Source organism: Peromyscus californicus, unplaced genomic scaffold (genome assembly GCF_007827085.1).
Source record: "Peromyscus californicus insignis strain IS unplaced genomic scaffold, ASM782708v3 Scaffold_4__1_contigs__length_199733344, whole genome shotgun sequence".
Classification (NCBI taxonomy): domain Eukaryota; kingdom Metazoa; phylum Chordata; class Mammalia; order Rodentia; family Cricetidae; genus Peromyscus; species Peromyscus californicus.
Window position 1 is genome coordinate 20,814,052 of NW_026294562.1, and position 18,774 is coordinate 20,832,825.

General features: G+C 38.5%; 1 protein-coding gene across 7 annotated transcripts in view; it reads right to left on the reverse strand.

The window, feature by feature from the left end:
* Positions 1 to 18,774, reverse strand: part of Lcor (ligand dependent nuclear receptor corepressor) — a 126,172-nt gene that overhangs the window by 19,102 nt on the left and 88,296 nt on the right. The window contains exon 8 of one of the 7 annotated variants that reach the window (XM_052713937.1): positions 9,104 to 18,591. The exons of the other annotated variants lie outside the window; for them this stretch is intronic. Within the exon in view, the coding sequence (XP_052569897.1) occupies positions 17,622 to 18,591 (970 nt within the window). The 3' untranslated portion in view covers positions 9,104 to 17,621. Of the gene's footprint in view, positions 1 to 9,103; positions 18,592 to 18,774 lie in introns of those variants that run through there. 7 annotated transcript variants of the gene reach the window in all.

Below are 18,774 nucleotides of genomic sequence, written 5' to 3' on the forward strand. Positions count from 1 at the left end.
CCTGAGTTTGCTCCCCAGCTCCCACATGAAGAACGGGCCATGGAAGTAGGCACCTAGTGGCCAGTTCTTGTAATCTCAGCCTGGGGAGGTGAGGACAGGAGGGATCTGTGGGGCCAAGTGACCAGACAGTCTAGTCTAGTGGTTCTCAACCTGTGGGTCGTGACCCCTTTGGGGGTGGCATACCAGGTATTTCTGACACTCAAAAGTAACAAAATTATAATAATGAAGTAGCAATGAAATGTTATGGTTGGGGGCCACCACAGCATGAGAAACTATACTAAAGGGTTACAGCATGAGAAAGGTGGGGAACCACTGCTCTAGTTTGAACTGGTGAGCTCTAGGTTTAGTGAGACTGAGTTTCAAAAACTAAGGTGAAGAGCAATAGAGGAGAATAACCAATACAGAGTTCTGGCCGCCACATACACCACACATGAATCTAAGTACAAGCAAAAGTGACAGAAAAAACGAGAAGTCAAGCCGTTCAATTCATGTTTTCTAGGTGGTTGAAATCTAGATGATCTCAATTTAGGCGAAATTCTAGATACAAAGAGCAATCCTTAAATTTGGAGAATTGGCGGTAATTGTGTGTGCTGGGTGATCAGTCTAGGGGTGATCTCTTCCCACAGTGGGAGTGATTCTCCGAGAGTCACCACTGCTAATGGCAGCACGGGGAAGAGTGAAAGGCTAAACATCCTTAGTAACTGCTTTCTCTCCATGTACTGGGTTCCTAATCAAGTGCGCTCAAAGCAGGGGCGAGCAAACATCATCAATCATAAACTAATAATCGAAATGGGGGAAATGGCTGGTGCTGGACAGACAGCAGCGTGCAGGCCTTCCTGCTCCAGGGCTGTATATCCTTGCTACGAGGATGTTTTCAGAACGGATCTTTTAAACGACAGGCAGTAGTTTAAGGCATGTATACTCAATCTCCTGTTTTTCATTTTGTTTGGTTTTTAAATTTTCTGATTTTTAACCAGCCAGTCTGACTTATTACATTATAATAAAATACAATTACAAAGAAGATTCAAGGCTACTCTTTATGCTTTAGGCCCATTAGCAAATGGTAAGTGCGAGGAGCTGTGAGTCCAAGCAGCGCAGGAGCAGAAAGCAAAGGCCAACCCTTCCCAGCAGCATGATGAGCTCAGAAAGGGACATTTCCAACAAGACACTTCTCAAGTCCTCTCCGCCAAACTCACGTTTGCTTGTAACTCAATCATCCCAGTCGAGACATTGTAAGATCAAACATATTACATTTGGTGTTCATTAGACAAAAGGAAATTTCAAGATGTAAAAGATGAGATTTGGGACTGGATGGTATAAATTATAAACAACAGTTCCTGGAAGTTACACCACTGAGCGATGGAAATGAATCTAGTAAGATGACAAACTAAGTGTTATAACAAGAAGAACTCCTAGGAAACGGAAGCAGACTTAGGAAATAAACCAGCTGACATTTCAGGAAGCCAGAGCTCTGGCTAGGGCAGACTTGAGCTGAGGAGTCATGTATCCTGAGACCTACAGAGTCAGAAGTCTGGATGGTAAGGTCACCATCACATGAGAGCACAGGATAAGCCAGACACTAGACTATTTATTCCTTTTTCTTTCTTCTTCTCAAGTAAAACTTAAATTTATGTTGTTCTTTAGGAAAACTGCCCTTTAATTCCCAATTTAAATCATCAGGACAAAAACACCAACCCTGTAAGCAAAATACAGACAGAAGAGGCTCCTTCCTCAAGGGAAGGAGAACTAATTTTGTACTGCTGCCTGTTCCTTTAAGAGTGGTAAAGAGACAAACAACTATTGAAAGATCTGGCATGGCCCAAGAGCTAAAGAAGCCATCATTAGATACATTCCCATGAATGGATATGTACTTCCTTTGTAATAATCACCATAATCTCAAATAAAAAGATCTCTAATATGCAAGGCAGTGTGGCCATCTAAAACAGCTATGGAGGAGGCAACAGAACAGAAAATCAAAGGACATCACACTCCACGACAAGCTCAGCAACACAACTATGTTTCCTCTCAAGAAACAAACTGCTATGCTTCTGTCAGATCATCTTAACCTTTTGGGGGAGAGGAAGAGGAAAACCTGCAGATGATATTCTGGACCAAATGACTATGTGATGTCCTGACCTTTGCCACAGTTTCTATGGGACCTCCTATCTCTTAACTTTCTCATGTTCTCTTGAGATTCTTAAGTTTCCACTCTTGAAATTTTAGATTTCAGAACTACACACATCTGTGGTATATCCTGAAGCTTAAGGCCTTTGATGGCCTTGTAAATTACTTAAAATGGACACAATGACATATAATTCCTAAGTAATTATTTTTTTTTTTTTTTTTTTTTAAGATTTATTTATTTATTATGTATACAGTGTTCTGCCTGCATGTATGCTTGCAGGCCAGAAGAGGGCACCAGATCTCATTACAGATGGTTGTGAGCCACCATGTGGTTGCTGGGAATTGAACTCAGGACCTTTGGAAGAACAAGCAGTGCTCTTAACCTCTGAGCCATCTCTCCAGCCCCTCCTAAGTAATTATTTAAAGATGCCTAAGGTTTATTATTCTCAGTTGTTTACCTTATGGATGTTAGATAAGGGAAAAAGGAAATGTGTGTGTGTATAAAATTGAAGTATCGGGATAAACAAAGTATTTTAGTTTCTTTTTAAAAGAATTTATGTGTATGGGTGTTTTACCTGTATGTATGTCTGTCTGTGTACCAAGTGCATGCCTGGTGCCCACACAGGCCAGAAGAGGGTGTTGGATCCCCTGGGACTGGATTTACAGGAGGTAGTAAACTGTCATGTGGGTGCTGGGACTTGAACCCAGATTCTCTAGGAGAGCAGCCAGTATTCTGAACTGCCACCATTGCTCCCAGCTCATATTTTAGTTTCTTAAGAGATGGGGTCTTGCTATGCTGCCGTGCTGGTCTAGAACTCCTGGGCTCAAGCACTCCTCCCTCAGTGTGAGAAGCTGGACTCTAGGCTCAGGACGCTGCACGCAGCCTGAGTGTTCTTACACCCGCTTTCCTTCTCTGCAGCACACTCTTGTAATTATAGCCCTCTATAGCTATCTTGCACCAGACTTTATTCAGAAACACCCAAGGCCACTGCTGAGGTATGGTGTAAGGTGTGTAAGGTGTTATGGAGTAAGGGTGAACTTAGATTCATGTTGGTTTTACTTAGAAACATTGGAAGACAAAAATGTAACTAAATGTACACACACACACACACACACACACACACACACACACACACACTCCCATGCAGACAAAGCTGAAGAGGCCATATTAAATATTTATCACTATTGCTATCGCTTCCCTTGCTTCCAATACACTACTGAGTTCAGTTACATAGGTTGGTTTTCTTAGAAAACCAAATACCTTGCAAGCTCTTTGCCACCAGTTTATTTTAGATGCTGTTTCCTATTATTCATATTTGCTCTTTCCAAAGTCCAAACCAGGCCTTGTCTCACGTGTTATCTATGAATCTGCTGCCGACTTCCAGTTGCCTCACACTCACCCTTCAGCCCACTTCCTGTGGGCAGTGGCGGCAGCCCCTCTCTGACTTTGTCTCCTTTATTAAACAGCTGTAAGCTAGCAGTTTTCAACCCATTCCCTCCCCTTGCCTGTGAAGCTCTTGTAGGTCAAAACCTCTGGTCTAGTCTAACTTGGGAACTTCACTGATTACAGTCTGGGGTAGCTCACTGCATGCATGAAGTAATTAATAAACCAGGGAAATAAAGTTAGCTATGTAGCAAAAATGATTTTCCTTGCGTATATCCCAATGGAACTGAAAGGGGAAGAAAAACCGTATGACAATCAGAAAAGACAGGAAGGAGCTTTCAAAGAAAACATATTCAAATCAACCCAGCAGAACAGGGTTTTAGTTACAGGAATTTATGGGAGATGAGTTCAGGTGTCATACGACACAGTAGAGTAAATATAGACAATGAATTGTACTATGCATTAAAAAAGAAGGGAAGGATTTGGAATGTTTTCTAAAAGGAATCATAATGTTTGAGGAGAAGTATGTGCTTTCCCTGGTTTGAATATTACATAATGTACAAATTTATTAAGTCACTTCATATGGTATCAAATGAACATGTAATTTTCCTATCTCAACTCACAGAAGAAAAAACGTGCAAAGGGGCAAGTCTGAAGGTTAGAGAGTGGACATGGAAGATTTGATAAAGCACACAGGTTCATCCTAGAGGACTCCCGAAGACACCAGATAACGGGGATGAAAGCAGATGCACACAATGGTTTCAAAAGCCACTACAGTACCTGAATTTTAACCCAGGACAAAGAAATACTAGACTATGTCACCGAGTACCCAAATCCATTTACACAGATACACAACGAAACCAGTTTCAGAAACAGTACTGACCCTTAATACCAACCCCCCATCATGCTCTCACGCACACACTCACACACATACAAACTGGCTAGGACATATAAAACCATCTTTGAGAGGCTAATATTATAACTTATCTGTCTACTTTTAAACACTCTATTCTACATAGATGGCCCAGTCCTTAACATCAAAACATCTCATGGTTACCTTTTTTTTTTTTTTTCTAAATCAGTATCTTTCTACAAAAGCTACACTGCCTGGTTTTCCTTATCAAGGTGTCTTAAGTCTAATTAAGTGTAATCAAGAGTAGTGGTCTTGTGGCAGAAGTGTGTCACCGGGGGGTAGTAACTATGGGCTTTCAAAAGCCCAAGTCAGTTCCACTGTCTCTTTCTCTTCCTGCTGCCTGGAGGTCCAAATGTAGGGCTCTTAGCTATCTCTCCAGTACCACGCTTGCCTGCATGCCACCATGCTTTCCAACATACTCATAGAACTAAACTTCTATGACTGTAAGCAAGCCCCCATTAAATGCTTTCTAAGAGTTGCTGTGGTCATAGTGTCTATTCACGGCAATAGAACACTAAGACAATATGCTTAACATTTTTAGTTTAGTTTTCTTTTCTTTTCTTTTCTTTTTTTTTTTTTTTCCAAGACAGGGTTTCTCTGTGTAGTTTTGGTGCCTGTCCTGGATCTCGCTCTGTAGACCAGGCTGGCCTTGAACTCAGAGATCCGCCTGGCTCTGCCTCCCAAGTGCCGGGATTAAAGGCGTGCACCACCACTGACTGGCTTAATGTTTTAAAAAAAAATTGGTTTATGTGTGCTTGCTTGTAAATATGCATGTAAGTGCACCATGTGTGCTTGGTGCCTGCAGGGGCCATTAGGGCATTAGATCCTGAGACTGGAGTTACGGATGCTGTTGAGCTACTTTGACACACATTCTATTTTGATTTAGTTTGTTTGCTTTTTTTTTTTTAAGAAACAAGGAATGGCCAGGCAGTGGTGGCACACGCCTGTAATCCCAGCACTCGGGAGGCAGAGGCAGGTGGATCTCTGTGAGTTCAAGACTAGCCTGGTCTACAGAGCTAGTCCAGGACAGGCTCCAAAGCTACAGAGAAACCCTGTCTCGAAAAACCAAAAAAAAAAGAAAAAAAAGAAAAGAAAAGAAACAAAGAATGATTGGTTTAACTGTCCCAAAACAGAATCACAAAATTCAGAAGAGCACTTTTTCAGGTTTCAACCACTATAGACGAATTTCTAAACAGTCTTATTAAATAAGAAACACAGAGCCAAATACAGGGGTGCAAGCCGTAGAGATCAGAGCAATAGTGATAGGCACCAAACTAACCTTAGCTCACCACACCAGTCACTTCCCAAGAGAACCAAACCAGCTTCTTCCTGTCTAACCTGCACCTTTATTGCCTTGCCGTTCTGCCTTCTCATCGGCTCTAAGCCCAGCCACATCACTTCCTCGTCACTGCCTGTCTGTACAGACCTCCAGGTCTCTATGGTTGGTACTGGGATTAAAGGCATGTGTCACCATGCTTGGCTGTGTCCTTGAACACACAGAGACTCTGCCTGCCATGTGATCAGATTAAGGGCGTGTGCTACCACCACCTGACTTTTGTTTACACTGACTATGACCTCTGATCTCCAGGTAAACTTTATTTATTAACATACAAATAAAATATCACATTTCAGCACAAATAAAATATCACCACAAACCACAGTCCTCATCTGGGGTTAAAACAAGATTGCCCATGTCTCAGTCCAACATAAACATGTCTGCCTCATCTTCAAAGTTCTAACGCTCTTCACAAGACAGAGCAATCTGATTTCTTCCTACTTTCACAGTAAATTATGACACCTCCTAGGAATTCACTTCTGCTTTAATTTCTTGGGCACTTCCATGTGTGCAATAAGAGTCTGCCTTAGTGCTATTTTACATGCAGGGTCTAATTTAGGTTCCATATCAACTACACACGCCAGGTACTGCAGCCCCTTAGTACAGAGGACAGAAATGGGCTTGGTAGCTTGTCAAAACTGTGTAGCAATGGAATAGAAGGCTAGAACTTTAAAACTGGGCCTATCAAATTCTGTTTATCAGACTTAGAAACCTCCTCTTTTCCTACCTATTCAGGTTTACTGGGACTTTATAATTTTTGTTCTGCAACCAAGTCCCATGGCTTTTAATAATAGATATTATTCACTTCCTTGATTGACATGTTTGCTGGAATCAAACTGGTATTGAAATTTAATTAGTTGAGCTGAATTTAATGGTAAAATCCTTCATTTTCAGTTTAGATTGTGTGAATCATGCTATGGTAGTATAGATAAGTGGAATGGCTTGGAATTGTATTAAAGGCTATTTATTTTATGAACAAAACTAAATCCTTTAAACTCCCCAACATTCATGTTTTCACCTCAAGAATGCAAGATTAGAATGGTACCAGGAATCACGTTAGTCAGTCAAGTTAACCAAGCCTGATTGTACAATAAGAATGTACTTAACTGTGTACTTTGAAAAATGGTTAAGGAGAGGCTGGAAAGAAGGCTCAGCAGTTAAGAGCACTGGCTGCTCTTCCAGAGGACCTGGGCTCAATCCCCAGCACCCACACGGCAGCTCTCAACTGTCTGTAATTCAGTTCCAGGGGATCTGACACCCTTACAGGGATGTACATGCAGTCAAAACACCAATGCACAGGGGCAGGGGGAGAAAGAAAAGAAAAGAAATTAAAGAGCACTGGCTGCTCTTCCATAGACCTTGGGTTCATTTCCCAGCACCTACACAGTAAATGCTCTCTAACTCCAGTTTCAGATCGGATGCTCTCTTCCAGCCTCCACAGCAAGCAAGTGGGGAAGAGACATACACACAGACAAAACATTCATACACATAAATAAAATGGAAAAAAAAAAGGCTAGGATGACAATTTTCCCACATTTTGAGACAGTCTCATCATGTAGCCCCGACTAGCTTTGAATTCATGATCCTCCTGCTTCCTAAGTACTGGAATTAAGAACTATGCTACTACACCTGCCTTAAACATTTTAACTACAATTAAAAAGGGGAGGAGGGCTGGATTCCTGCAAGACACTTTGAAAGTAGAGAATACGTTCAAGTTTCACATGTATAAATTATCACACTGCTCTGGAGTAGAACCCTGTTCTGTATATTCTTTTTTTGTTTGGTTTGGTTTTTCGAGACAGGGTTTCTCTGTGTAGTTTTGGAGCCTGTCCTGGAACTCGCTCTGCAGACCAGGCTGGCCTCAAACTCACAGAGATCCGCCTGCCTCTACCTCCTGAGTGCTGGGATTAAAGGCGTGGACCACCATCGCCCTGGCATGTTCTGTACATTCTTAAAAGGCTAATTTTAACTAAAACAATATAGCCTATGACCCCCACCCCCCGCCAGGCCTATGTTATATCTGAATATTTAAGGTAGAACTAGCCTGTATCCAACAAAGAAACTGTAACAAATAAAATAATAGAATAAAATAATAATAAAGTAATAGAATAAAAAGTGACTGCTTGATGACTTTTGCAAAAGTACCATCTCATTCACTTATAGTTCATAATAAATACTTAACACAGTAGGCTAATTTTGAACATAAGATAGCGAAAATAACGTTGAAATCTACTTTAATATTTTTTTCATTGAGAAAATACAATGATATAACCAGGTTTCTAATGCCTTATTATTCTATAAAGGATTGCTATTTCCCAATATAATTAGGTTTCCAGATGAATAGTCTACAAATATGTCATAACTGAACAAGAAGATGAAGCCAACAAACATCTGTACTATCAATCAAAACCTTCATTTTTACAAACATCAGACTGAAAAGACAGACAAAGCTATATAGCCAATCTGTCTCAGACAATAAAGCCATTAGTAGATCAACTAGGCACCGTAAGACCATCTATGAATAGAAAATTTCTGTTTATATTTACTTATGTTGTGAGGCTGAAAAAAGCTTCCTGAAATATTTTGCTCATATTTCTAATCTTTAGGCTCTATAATTTAGCTCTTCTAACCCCTTTACAACAGGAACCACTTTATAAGATACAACTTCTTTACACCCTGAGCTTCCAAACACCATGGTATGTTCATCAGCATCCTCCCCAAAAACTATAAGTACAACAATCTTAATGGTTGACAATGATGCTTTACTATTTGTACCTCAAGAGCAAACAAGTCATCCATTCTGTTTTGGCAATCAATCCCAGTAAGAAGTTTTTACTCTGATTATGACAATCTGACCTTTTTGTTTTGTTTTTTGGAGACAGGGTTTCTCTGTGTAGCTCTGGCAGTCCTGGAACTTGCTCTGTAGACCAAGATGGCCTCAAACTCACAGAGATCCACCTGCCTCTGCCTCCCAAGTGCTGGGATTAAAAGCGTGCATCACCACCACCTAGTGAAAACCTTACTTTTAAGTAGAAGCTGGCATTATAAAACCCAACCTATCTTGGTTTAGCTGAAAACATTAGTTTTTAAGTAAACAATTCAATAAAGAAAATGAATGTAGTCCAGGGGTAGTATCAAGTCAGTGAGCACATGCGGGACAAGGTAGTGTCTGCCCTAGAATATTGAACTATAATTTCTGCAGCATCATTTCTAATAATCTACAAGGTTTCTATCTGGAAAGAGTCATGGACGACCAACACGTGCACGTCACTGTACCCATTGTACCCTCTGTGTAAACTGTTAAGGAGCACTAAAATCTTAAGCAGCAGAAACCAAGCTTTAAAAACAGGTTTTCACAACAAAATTTATTAGAAGAATAGTGGTTTTTAAATTCTAGCATCCAGTGAGAACTACCATACACAACATTACAGTTGGGAATGTTTCTCCAAAATGTCATGGTCAAATAATACAATGGAACCATTAAGTCTTACACATGCACAAAAGAACTAGTGCTTCTGACATACAATGTAAAAAAAAAAACAAAAACAAAAAAACAAAAAAAGGGGAACCACATGGATTAAAATTTAAGTACTCATCACATACATTAAGACACAGCTTATTTTAGTCCAGTCAAAATCAGAACTGCATTAAAAATTTAATGTAGTGCAATCAAACCCAAAAACTTAACTTGTGATCATAAGTGCTCTACTACATAAACAAATGATTATAGCAAGAACAAAAAGTTCAAATCACACAGTACAAAAATCTGTAAATAAATATAAACTACAGTACAAGAGAAATATTAAATTATACAATTCCGTCAAACTGTAAACAGTATATTGAAATGAGGTCCATAGAGTAAAGGGGGTTCCTGTTTTGTTGCATGACATTGAACTTCTAGAAATTTGAAAAAATGCCATTTTCCATGTCTTCAAAGGCTATGGGCTTTACAGAGTTTCTTTCGGATGTAAGATATCAAATACTAAAGCAGAGGGAGGACTTACTTGCTAACCACAGGCAGCACTGTGGAAAACAAGTGTTAAAAGACAAGTTACCATCAGAAAGAACTTGTCACTGAGGTCTTTGAGGCTCTAAAATACACTGAGATAAAAACCTTCTGCTGAATGCAGACCTAGACCTCTGCTCGTTTGTTTTGTTTTTTGTGTGTATGCATGCGTGCGTGCGTGCGTGTGTGTGTGTGTTTGACATTTTACATACTTAATGTTAAAATACCAACTTTGGCAGAATCACTACTGGTAAACTCAAAGCACTTCTGGCCCAATGGTTCCATCACAGTGTCCAGTGCACAGATTCTCTGAAGACTTTGCATACATAGAATGTAGAGGTCAGACACCCAAGGACCAGTGCTTGAATTTAGTAGTAGTTATGACGAAGAAACAAGAGCCACAGCAAAGAGAAACTGCATCTGTTATAGTATACAGAAGCAGTGAGGAATGTCACTTACTTTCATTGTGCTGGCTATTAGTGGCATTTAAAAATATATAGTTTAAGTGTGTGTGTGTGTGGTGGCTATACATGTACGCATGTTTAAAAAAATACACCGTTAACAGGAACCCCCGTATTATCTGCTCAGTAGTTATAACTGAATCTATAGAATGCCACTATAAGAGTGTGAGGCACCGTGTGCTGGAAAGTTATGCAGCTTTAAAATCTGTTTGGCTGAGTTATACCTGGATACCTGAACTGAGTTTTTAAGTTGACATTCATCAAAGATGTGCTACCAGCACGTTGAAATAAAAGCAAAACAGAAAAGTACAAGTCACTGTTAGGTTTAAGAATAGCATCAAAGTACCTGAATTGAGTGAGAAAAGTGTGAAAACTGTCCCTGAGGGTTTTTAAACAGTGTGTACAAGTTGGTTTTCTAAAACATTAGCTTTATTTAACAGTGTGGACTGATAAAATACCAATGTCTGACAGTTTAAAGTGGAGGTCATAAAGAATTATACGCAAACGCTCCAATGTATAGTTTATGCATTTCCCCCAAAGTAGCAACAAGCCACTGCTAAGTGTACATCTCATCACAACAAGCACACGTGGGGGTCGGACAAAGGTTTCTTCTGGTCTGCCTTTTTGACAGCACAGCATATTAATATCCAAGGACTATATCTTTCCTAGATCAGAATGTAACTAATTTTGACTAGCAATATAGGATTAGACTTTTAATCAAACACTTCGCTATTACATACTAAGATTCCTTAAACTCACTAATGCTGGTAATACTAACCTAGTTAATCAACCCCCCCTTGGTTTTAGAAATATACCCTTCCACAACTTAAAACCACTAAGATCCATATCAGTCCTCTGATGTAAAAAGCATGTGAGTGAATTAGTATTAAAAATTTACACAGTAAAAAGGCTTGAATTTCAGCCAAAGATTCTAAATACTGCTCATTCCCTGAAGACTTCAAAGGGAGATAATCTCTTCCCATTTCCTTAGTGATTTATACTTCTAAAATGGTCTGATAGCATGTTTCATTTGGGGAATTTCCCCCTTTCTCTCAAATTCCAAATTCCTAAGCCCGAATTGCTTAAATGAAATGGGAAAAATGAGGCAATTACTTAGAATTACTAGAAAGGTACAAAATGTCATTTGTTAAAATAAGGATTATTTATATAAATGTGATTTGACCCCATATCATGTAGTTATGGTTTTTAAAATCATCATCCTAAAACTTACAGTACCTAAGACTCTGAAGATAAATTAAGACTTTAGTGTTTCAACAGAAAAGTGCTGACTTATCCCTTTTCTAGAACTTCAAACATTTGGGGAAGTGCTTTCCTAATGACAGTGAGGCTTGCTATACACCCAACCACCACGCAGGAAAAAGTCACCCGGATCAAAGACTTTCAGGAGTGTAGCACTGCTTATTTACCAAATAGGAATCACTCTGTTCATTCTGTGGGGGCAAAAATATTCTAGACTGAAATTCTATTTGGCTACTGAATGTTAAAAATCCCTGCTCTACTGTGTCAGTATCCTGTGTCCAACTACTCCCAACCCCCCCACCCCCATCCCTTACACACTATCCACTGAGACTCTAATCTCCAAAGAGATTGAAAAATTTATGTTTTCAGGACATACCTGAGAAAGGGTGCAATTATGCAGAACAAGGAACCCAAGACTGCACTAATACTGGTTATAGGTTCACAAACTGTTTTTCAAGACAAATCTAAGAAGTTTAAGAGGTATGAATCTTCAAATGTCTCACTGCTTTAGATTATTATTTATTTGGTATGTGTGTAGGGTCATTTCCAGTGTTGAGAATATCTTGAGCCTGCTCAATGACAGTTCAAGGAGTAAAGAGTTCATTTTCACATTCAAACAATAAAGATTAAATGTTATGAATATTTGCTACATCCAATAAATCTATGGTTTACTAAAAGTGCTTGCTTTTCATGCTTTAAAAAAAAAATGAATACAGCTCTAAATGAACTGAAAATCTTAAAATTACCTCCCAAACAGTTGCAAAATTAACTGCTGTTTACTGTCTACCAAATAAACACTAGTTTCAACTCTCATTTTCAAACAAAGTAAAAAATTTTCCTATCAAATGCACATGATCCAATTTTAATACAAATATCTTGAGACTTACTCTTAGTTTATCTAACACAGCTGGAGGCAGCTGATCTTTTTCTCTGAAGTTTACACCTGTCCATCCTATGTTCCAGCCCCTGCTCCAAGATCCTTTTTAACATTTACGGCACTCAGCGGTGTTATTCCACAGGGCTAATGTCTGCTTCTTTAAAAGGCATCGTGCAAGTTGGAAAAGAGGACATGGAAAGAATTTCCTCTTACTTTCCCTTGTCACTGTGTTCACAAATCTTCAAGTCTCAAGGACAGAATTAATCAAAAATAAGAGTGTGGAGGTCTGCGTTCCTTGTACCACAATTAATATATATATATAATATTATATTATATATATATATCTTTTCCAGTAGATTTTTTAAAGCAATTAGATTTTAAAAAACAAAACAAAACAAAAACAAAAAACCAAAGACCTATATAGTTCAACAGTCTCCTAAATGGACTATACGGCTAAAGCCATCAAGCTTTGAATAATACTGGATTGACCAGAGTATTAATGAAAATTTAATTCTAATAGAAAGGGAACAAGAAAAACAATGTGTGACATCTTCCTGAAGGCTAAAACTTAACTTGTAACTTTCAATCTGTTAATAAAATATTAAGTGGGGCAATCCGACCTATTGTCATATTCTATCACCAATGACAGCAACCCAAATAAATACAAGAATGGAGATGTGAAAACAACCTTAAGCATTTGGTTAAATAAAGAATTACAGAACCAAAAGTGTGTTTCAAAATGAAAGCTACTAGAATGTAATAATTTTCAAATAAAGTAACACTAATTTGTCATACATATGCTCTGATGGCTCAAAATAATTTCAGGTTCTGATACTGAACTAACAATTTGTTTTATGAAAATCATCAAACAAATCTAAGCTTCACCATCATAGGGCAATAAAATGTAAAAGGATCACAAAGGCTTAGAACCAGGTCTGGCAACATGTGCTTACTTGGGGTAGACAGAACACACTAGCAGCTCAAAGGTTGCCATGTACTGCCTAATAACAGAAGGTAGTTAGGATATGGGCCATAGCAGGTAGTCACTTTTAGTCTGATTTAGAGTTCTCTCCAGAAAATTGGGAACTAAACACCTCATTGTGCCACTTAATGTTTTGCTATCTGATCCCAAACAGCTCGTATTACAGCTAAGGTAAAACACAGGGAATAGAAATGCCAATTGGTTGAGGTAATGATTTGTAAGATAACCGGAGTTCTAAAGCACTTCAATGTTGCAAAATAAAACTGTATCAAATAAAGCTAATACACACTTCACACCTCTGAGCTTGCTCACCAGAACTGAATAGCAATTAACTTCACATATGGACCCTACTATTACACAAAGCCTTGCTCATATTCATGATCTGCTGCAGCAAAGGTTTTTCAAGCAACATCTAAACTTCAGAATAACAACAAACTTATATTAAAATGTATTATACACAAATATAAATATTTTTTTTCCTGAAAGAGAGACCTTGTCCTTCATGGTATTTGGGGAGCAGAATAAAAGTGTATAGCTCATGACAATATAATTCAGTCATTTGAAAGCCTGCCAAATAAAGTAAAATAATATACTATACTGGGTCATGCCTGCTGATTCTGCTCTCTCAGAAACAGGAATGCTAATGATAAAGTATTTTATTGGGGTGTCGTCTGCCCCAACTATACCTCTCCTAGAACTGTTTAATGTTCACAGTACTGTAGCTTACCTACTGTGTGATATCAATGTTCTCGCACTAAAAAGCAAGCATTTATATTAAGTATATTATTTCCTGCCATTAGTTCAAATGTTATGTAATTTTAATAATCTCATCATTTGCCTTACTGGAAAATATGAGGAAAAAGGCATCTGTGACAGGCAGTTGTGAACTATACTTTCCCATACCATAAAAATGGTCAACTGTTGTCTGGGCCATGCAAAACTCTGATTGGCAGAAATTAAGCATGCAAGTAGACCAATCTCCATCACACATTTATGAGGACGTCTCCAAACTAGACTATCTACACTGAAAGTGCCATACAGCAGAGTGGCAAATCAAGAGAGAAATAAAATATTAAGGGATCACTGTGGTATGAAGACTGACAGCCACCTCCAAGAAATATGTAGTATAATGGAACTCTGAACACAAAGTTTAACATTAAAAGTGCACCTGAATATTACAAACTAACTTTACAAACCTACAATAAGGTAAAATATATATCTTTTGAAATATTCAGCAGCTTTTGTCTTTTTTTTTTAAGTCTTTTTTTTCGAGAGGCTCATGAATTTTAAAAGGGACCACTATCTAATTTCAACCATGCTTCACAAAACAATAATGGCTATTTTATATTGCAGTTACCAATGTAATGCAATTAGTGCTTTAAAACAATCTATACTCAAACAAAACAACACAATAGCAAAAGAAAGAAAGGAAAAGAAAAGAAAGAAATAGAAACCAGCCAACCAACCAACCTTTGGAGAAAATATGCTTATTCAAAAGCTTCTTGGAAAAGAAAATTTACCTGAATATCAAGTCATGACTGATCTCAAGTGTAATGTTAAAAAGCTTCACAGACATGAATATTACAATCTTCAGGTCTCAGGACTTTAATCTGAGAATTTCAGAGTTTGGTTTGTTTTTAAAATTCACTTTCTAACCAAAACAAATAATAGAAGTACTCAATTTTCACTATTTACAACTCTCAGCCTACAGTCTGAAATGACACAATACAAGTTCTCTTATTTAAACTGCAGCATTAAAGGGTAGGCACACCATTCTTCTGCTGCTCGATTGTCATCCACTGAAACACACATAGAAAATATTTATGTTAGTAAAATGATCACTCCCATTACACTACAATGACAAGGGTTACATAACTCAACTCATACATCACTATCAACTACCACAAGGATTAAACCTCTCTGAAGAGTCAAAGTACAAAAATTCAACTTTTAGGGCCAGATTTTTTAGATGGGCCTTTAATGATGTCTTTCTGAGAGGGAATAAAAGCACAACTTAATTTCTCAAAGGATCTTTTTGCAACAATTTTGGGCTACTGACTACCCCAAGCATTGTGCAAAAAGGAACCATGACTGCAATTAACTGTGTGCTGACAAACTGAGAGGGAACAAAGGAGGTTTTCCTTCATAAGCTTAGCCTTTTGCTTTCAGCAAACCTCACACAACTTCCTTCAACTGCAGATGAAAAGCATGCATCTCATATTGTATTTTTATTGCAACTTCCAGCTAGGCCAGGAAATATTGCAGTCATATTAACACTACCAAACTCTTTGTCTGTTGAGGCTAACAAGCCAAGAAGAAACAGGCGTCATCCACTGATTACATTGCTTTACAAAATAACCAAATCAAAAGAGGAATCCACACCCAACCTATGTAAAAAACGAGTAGTGCCTTAATTTTAACAGCAGCAATGGTGTGCCTAACCTTTGAACACACAGGTTGCAAGTGAAAAATCTATCTGTTACCTAATTGAATTAATGGGTTCAAAGTTTTCAGGCAGGAATTTGTGCCTGTCTGGACTTATTCCTACTACTTCTCAAGTTGTTAGTATTCTCCTGAAGTAACCAATCTTTACCTAATCAACACTGAATGCTTGTTTTATTTTAATCAGAAATGGTAATGATTTAGGGTTTGGCTAAGCATTTAGAAGGTCCTGATCACCTTTCTCAGCAGATTAGAATACAGGGTATAAGTGGTGTGGATTTTACTTTGCACAAAATAGTAATTTTAATCTGATCATAGTAAGAGATTAAATTCCACTGGCTTTACTTATCAGGTATTCTTGCAATTATCTGTCGAAAATAAATCTTCCAAACTTAAATTACTGCAATTTCATGTGCCCATCTCAAACAAAGCTTAAGACGTTCTTTAAGGAGTGCTTACACAAACATGATCAGAAAGGGCCTGAATATGTGCTAAACAACCAGAAAAAGTCAAGAAAGGGATATTATGTAGGATGCCATAAAAACAAGGGGAAAAGAAGTTCAGCTAAACAAAATTAACTAAAATCTAAAATCCAACCTCTCCCAATCTGGTAGCAGTATCTGAATTAGTTAAAAACAGAAACCCCAGTGAGCTAAACTACCAATTGAACTACTAACAGAATCAACATGCAACCTAATCATATTAGGTCACCTTGGAATTGTGATTTTTTCTTACTAAAAACTTAGATCCTTCATCTATGTAGAAATTATCAAGGCTGAAAACTCTTAGCATCATTTTAGCTATGCCATAATTGCTAACTAATACTAATACACATTGTTTTGTCTATTCTCTGATTCCCAATAAACACAGCTTGGATATATTAAAACTACTGGCCGCAACAATACTCAGTTGTTGGTTAGTACATGACCACTTCCATAAAACCACTGAAAAATATAGAGAAACCTAAGTTTGCAAAAACGAGGCATCCTCCATTGTTTATGAAATGTACCCTGACTGCTCCTGAGTAAGAAGGGAGCGCGTCCTCCATGAGATAAGGCTATAATCTCACTTGTTGGTGAGAGCAAATTCTACCCTTAGAAAATCTCAAATGAAATTACAGCAAAGGTAGTGTTCCAAGCAGTGAACTGAAACATTTCTGAAGGTAGTGTGTGCACATCTCCACCGCCTCCCCTCTGGGTGAGCACTAAGACATTGCTAATTTAGAAAGTAAATTTAATAATCAAAAGAAAATGATAAAGTATAATTATAAATGACCCAAGTATTTATCGAGAAACCAAATTTCTTAAAGTCAAAGGTTCATTGTTTTAGTTTAACCCTTCAATTAGTTGAATCATAGAAGAAAAATGTGAACATTTTTGCAAGATGGCTTTTCAATTTGTAATGATAAAGCTCCCAGTATAACAGAGGTGATTTCTAAAAGGGGGCTTTTCTTCTTTTTCTTCTTCTTCTTCTTCTTCTTCTTTTTTTTTTAAAAGTAAAGACAAACATAACTTAAGGAAAAAAAAAAAAGAAAATAAAGAAAAGCATGCAGGCTCTACAGGCAAGGAGTCCACTTCCATGTATCTGGTCTGTGAGGTAACTCAATTCTCTGTACAGAGAAACATGCAAAAGGCCAAACAATATTCCGAGCCATACTGCACATGGAAATTTAAAATATGCAACATTCAGAATGCACCTTTCACCTCTGTGCACAAGTCTATGCAAAATCTGCAAAGAAGCGAGTGTCACAGTGATGAAGTCAGGCGCAGGGACAGCTGGACAACGATGCAGTAGTGCTCACCCAGTTTGTACAGTAATTGGCACGCTACAGTATTCCTACTCAGTTTTTGATTCATTTGCACTTTGTGCTGCCTCTCCCTGGGGATCTAATTCAATCTTTACAGAAACATCTGGCCCCTCCGACCTCATTAATTTCATCTTTTTCTTTGGAGGGTTTTTCAAAGTGCCCAGCCTCTCCTTTACTTTGTACTCCAGTGTACTGTGGGGAATCCCATAAATACTCTGAGCTTTGGAAACACTCATTTTTCCACTCATAACCACCGAGATTGCTTCCTCCAGTATCTCACTGTTGTACTGTCTGTAGCGCCCTCTTTTCTTCCGAGGCTGCTTGGAGCCAGGGTCTCCTTCTTGATCCGATGTGGGATATGGCTGTCCAGAGGTAGACTGCTCAGCATCTGAGCCCCAAGAATCAGGTCCAGCATCTAATATGCTTTTTCTGTTTTGTTTTGGAAGAATAGCCCTTAATTTTTTACTAAGCGCGCTCTCCGTTTGTGAACCCATTACCAAAGAGCTATAGCTGTACTGATCACCAGTGCGAGACTCCCAAGAAAGATCCATTCCTCGAACTTGTGGGATCTTTAAATCTACAGGAGATGAATGGCTCATGTCTCTTTTTCCATCTTGTTTTGTTTGATGTGCCATTTTTGGAAAGGCAGAGTTCTCTGCAATAAAAGGAAGGTCACTGATGTTGCTGAGTGCACCATTTCCCCTGAACTTCATACGGTTGAGGTTGAATTCGTAATGAGGTTTTGCCCAAGAGGCTTCCCTGGATAATATTAAGTGCTGTCCATGATTCTGTAATCCAGACGGCCCAAAGCTGGCAGATGTGGACAATTGATTTCTGCTCAGTAGCTCTTCACTAATCTGCAGGGATCGAGCCAGTGGAACTTTGAGTGATGTGGAGTGTCCAAAACCTTCCCTGGTTCCATCCTGTAAGCTTCTTGGAGGTACCCCATCACCACTCCGAAGTCCATCTGGGCGGTACTGGCTGGGTCTCCCAGGTCGCCTAATTGGATGGAAGGAAACTGATGTGAGCAGGACTTGCACAGGAAGGGAGGGGTGGGTGAGGGGACCACTCCTTTATTAGAAGGCCTTGCTTGGGTAACATCACTTTGTGTTATTATTTATTTTTCTCTAAAATTAAAAAAAAACACATGGTCTCAGCAGTTAGTTAAAAAACTTGATCACA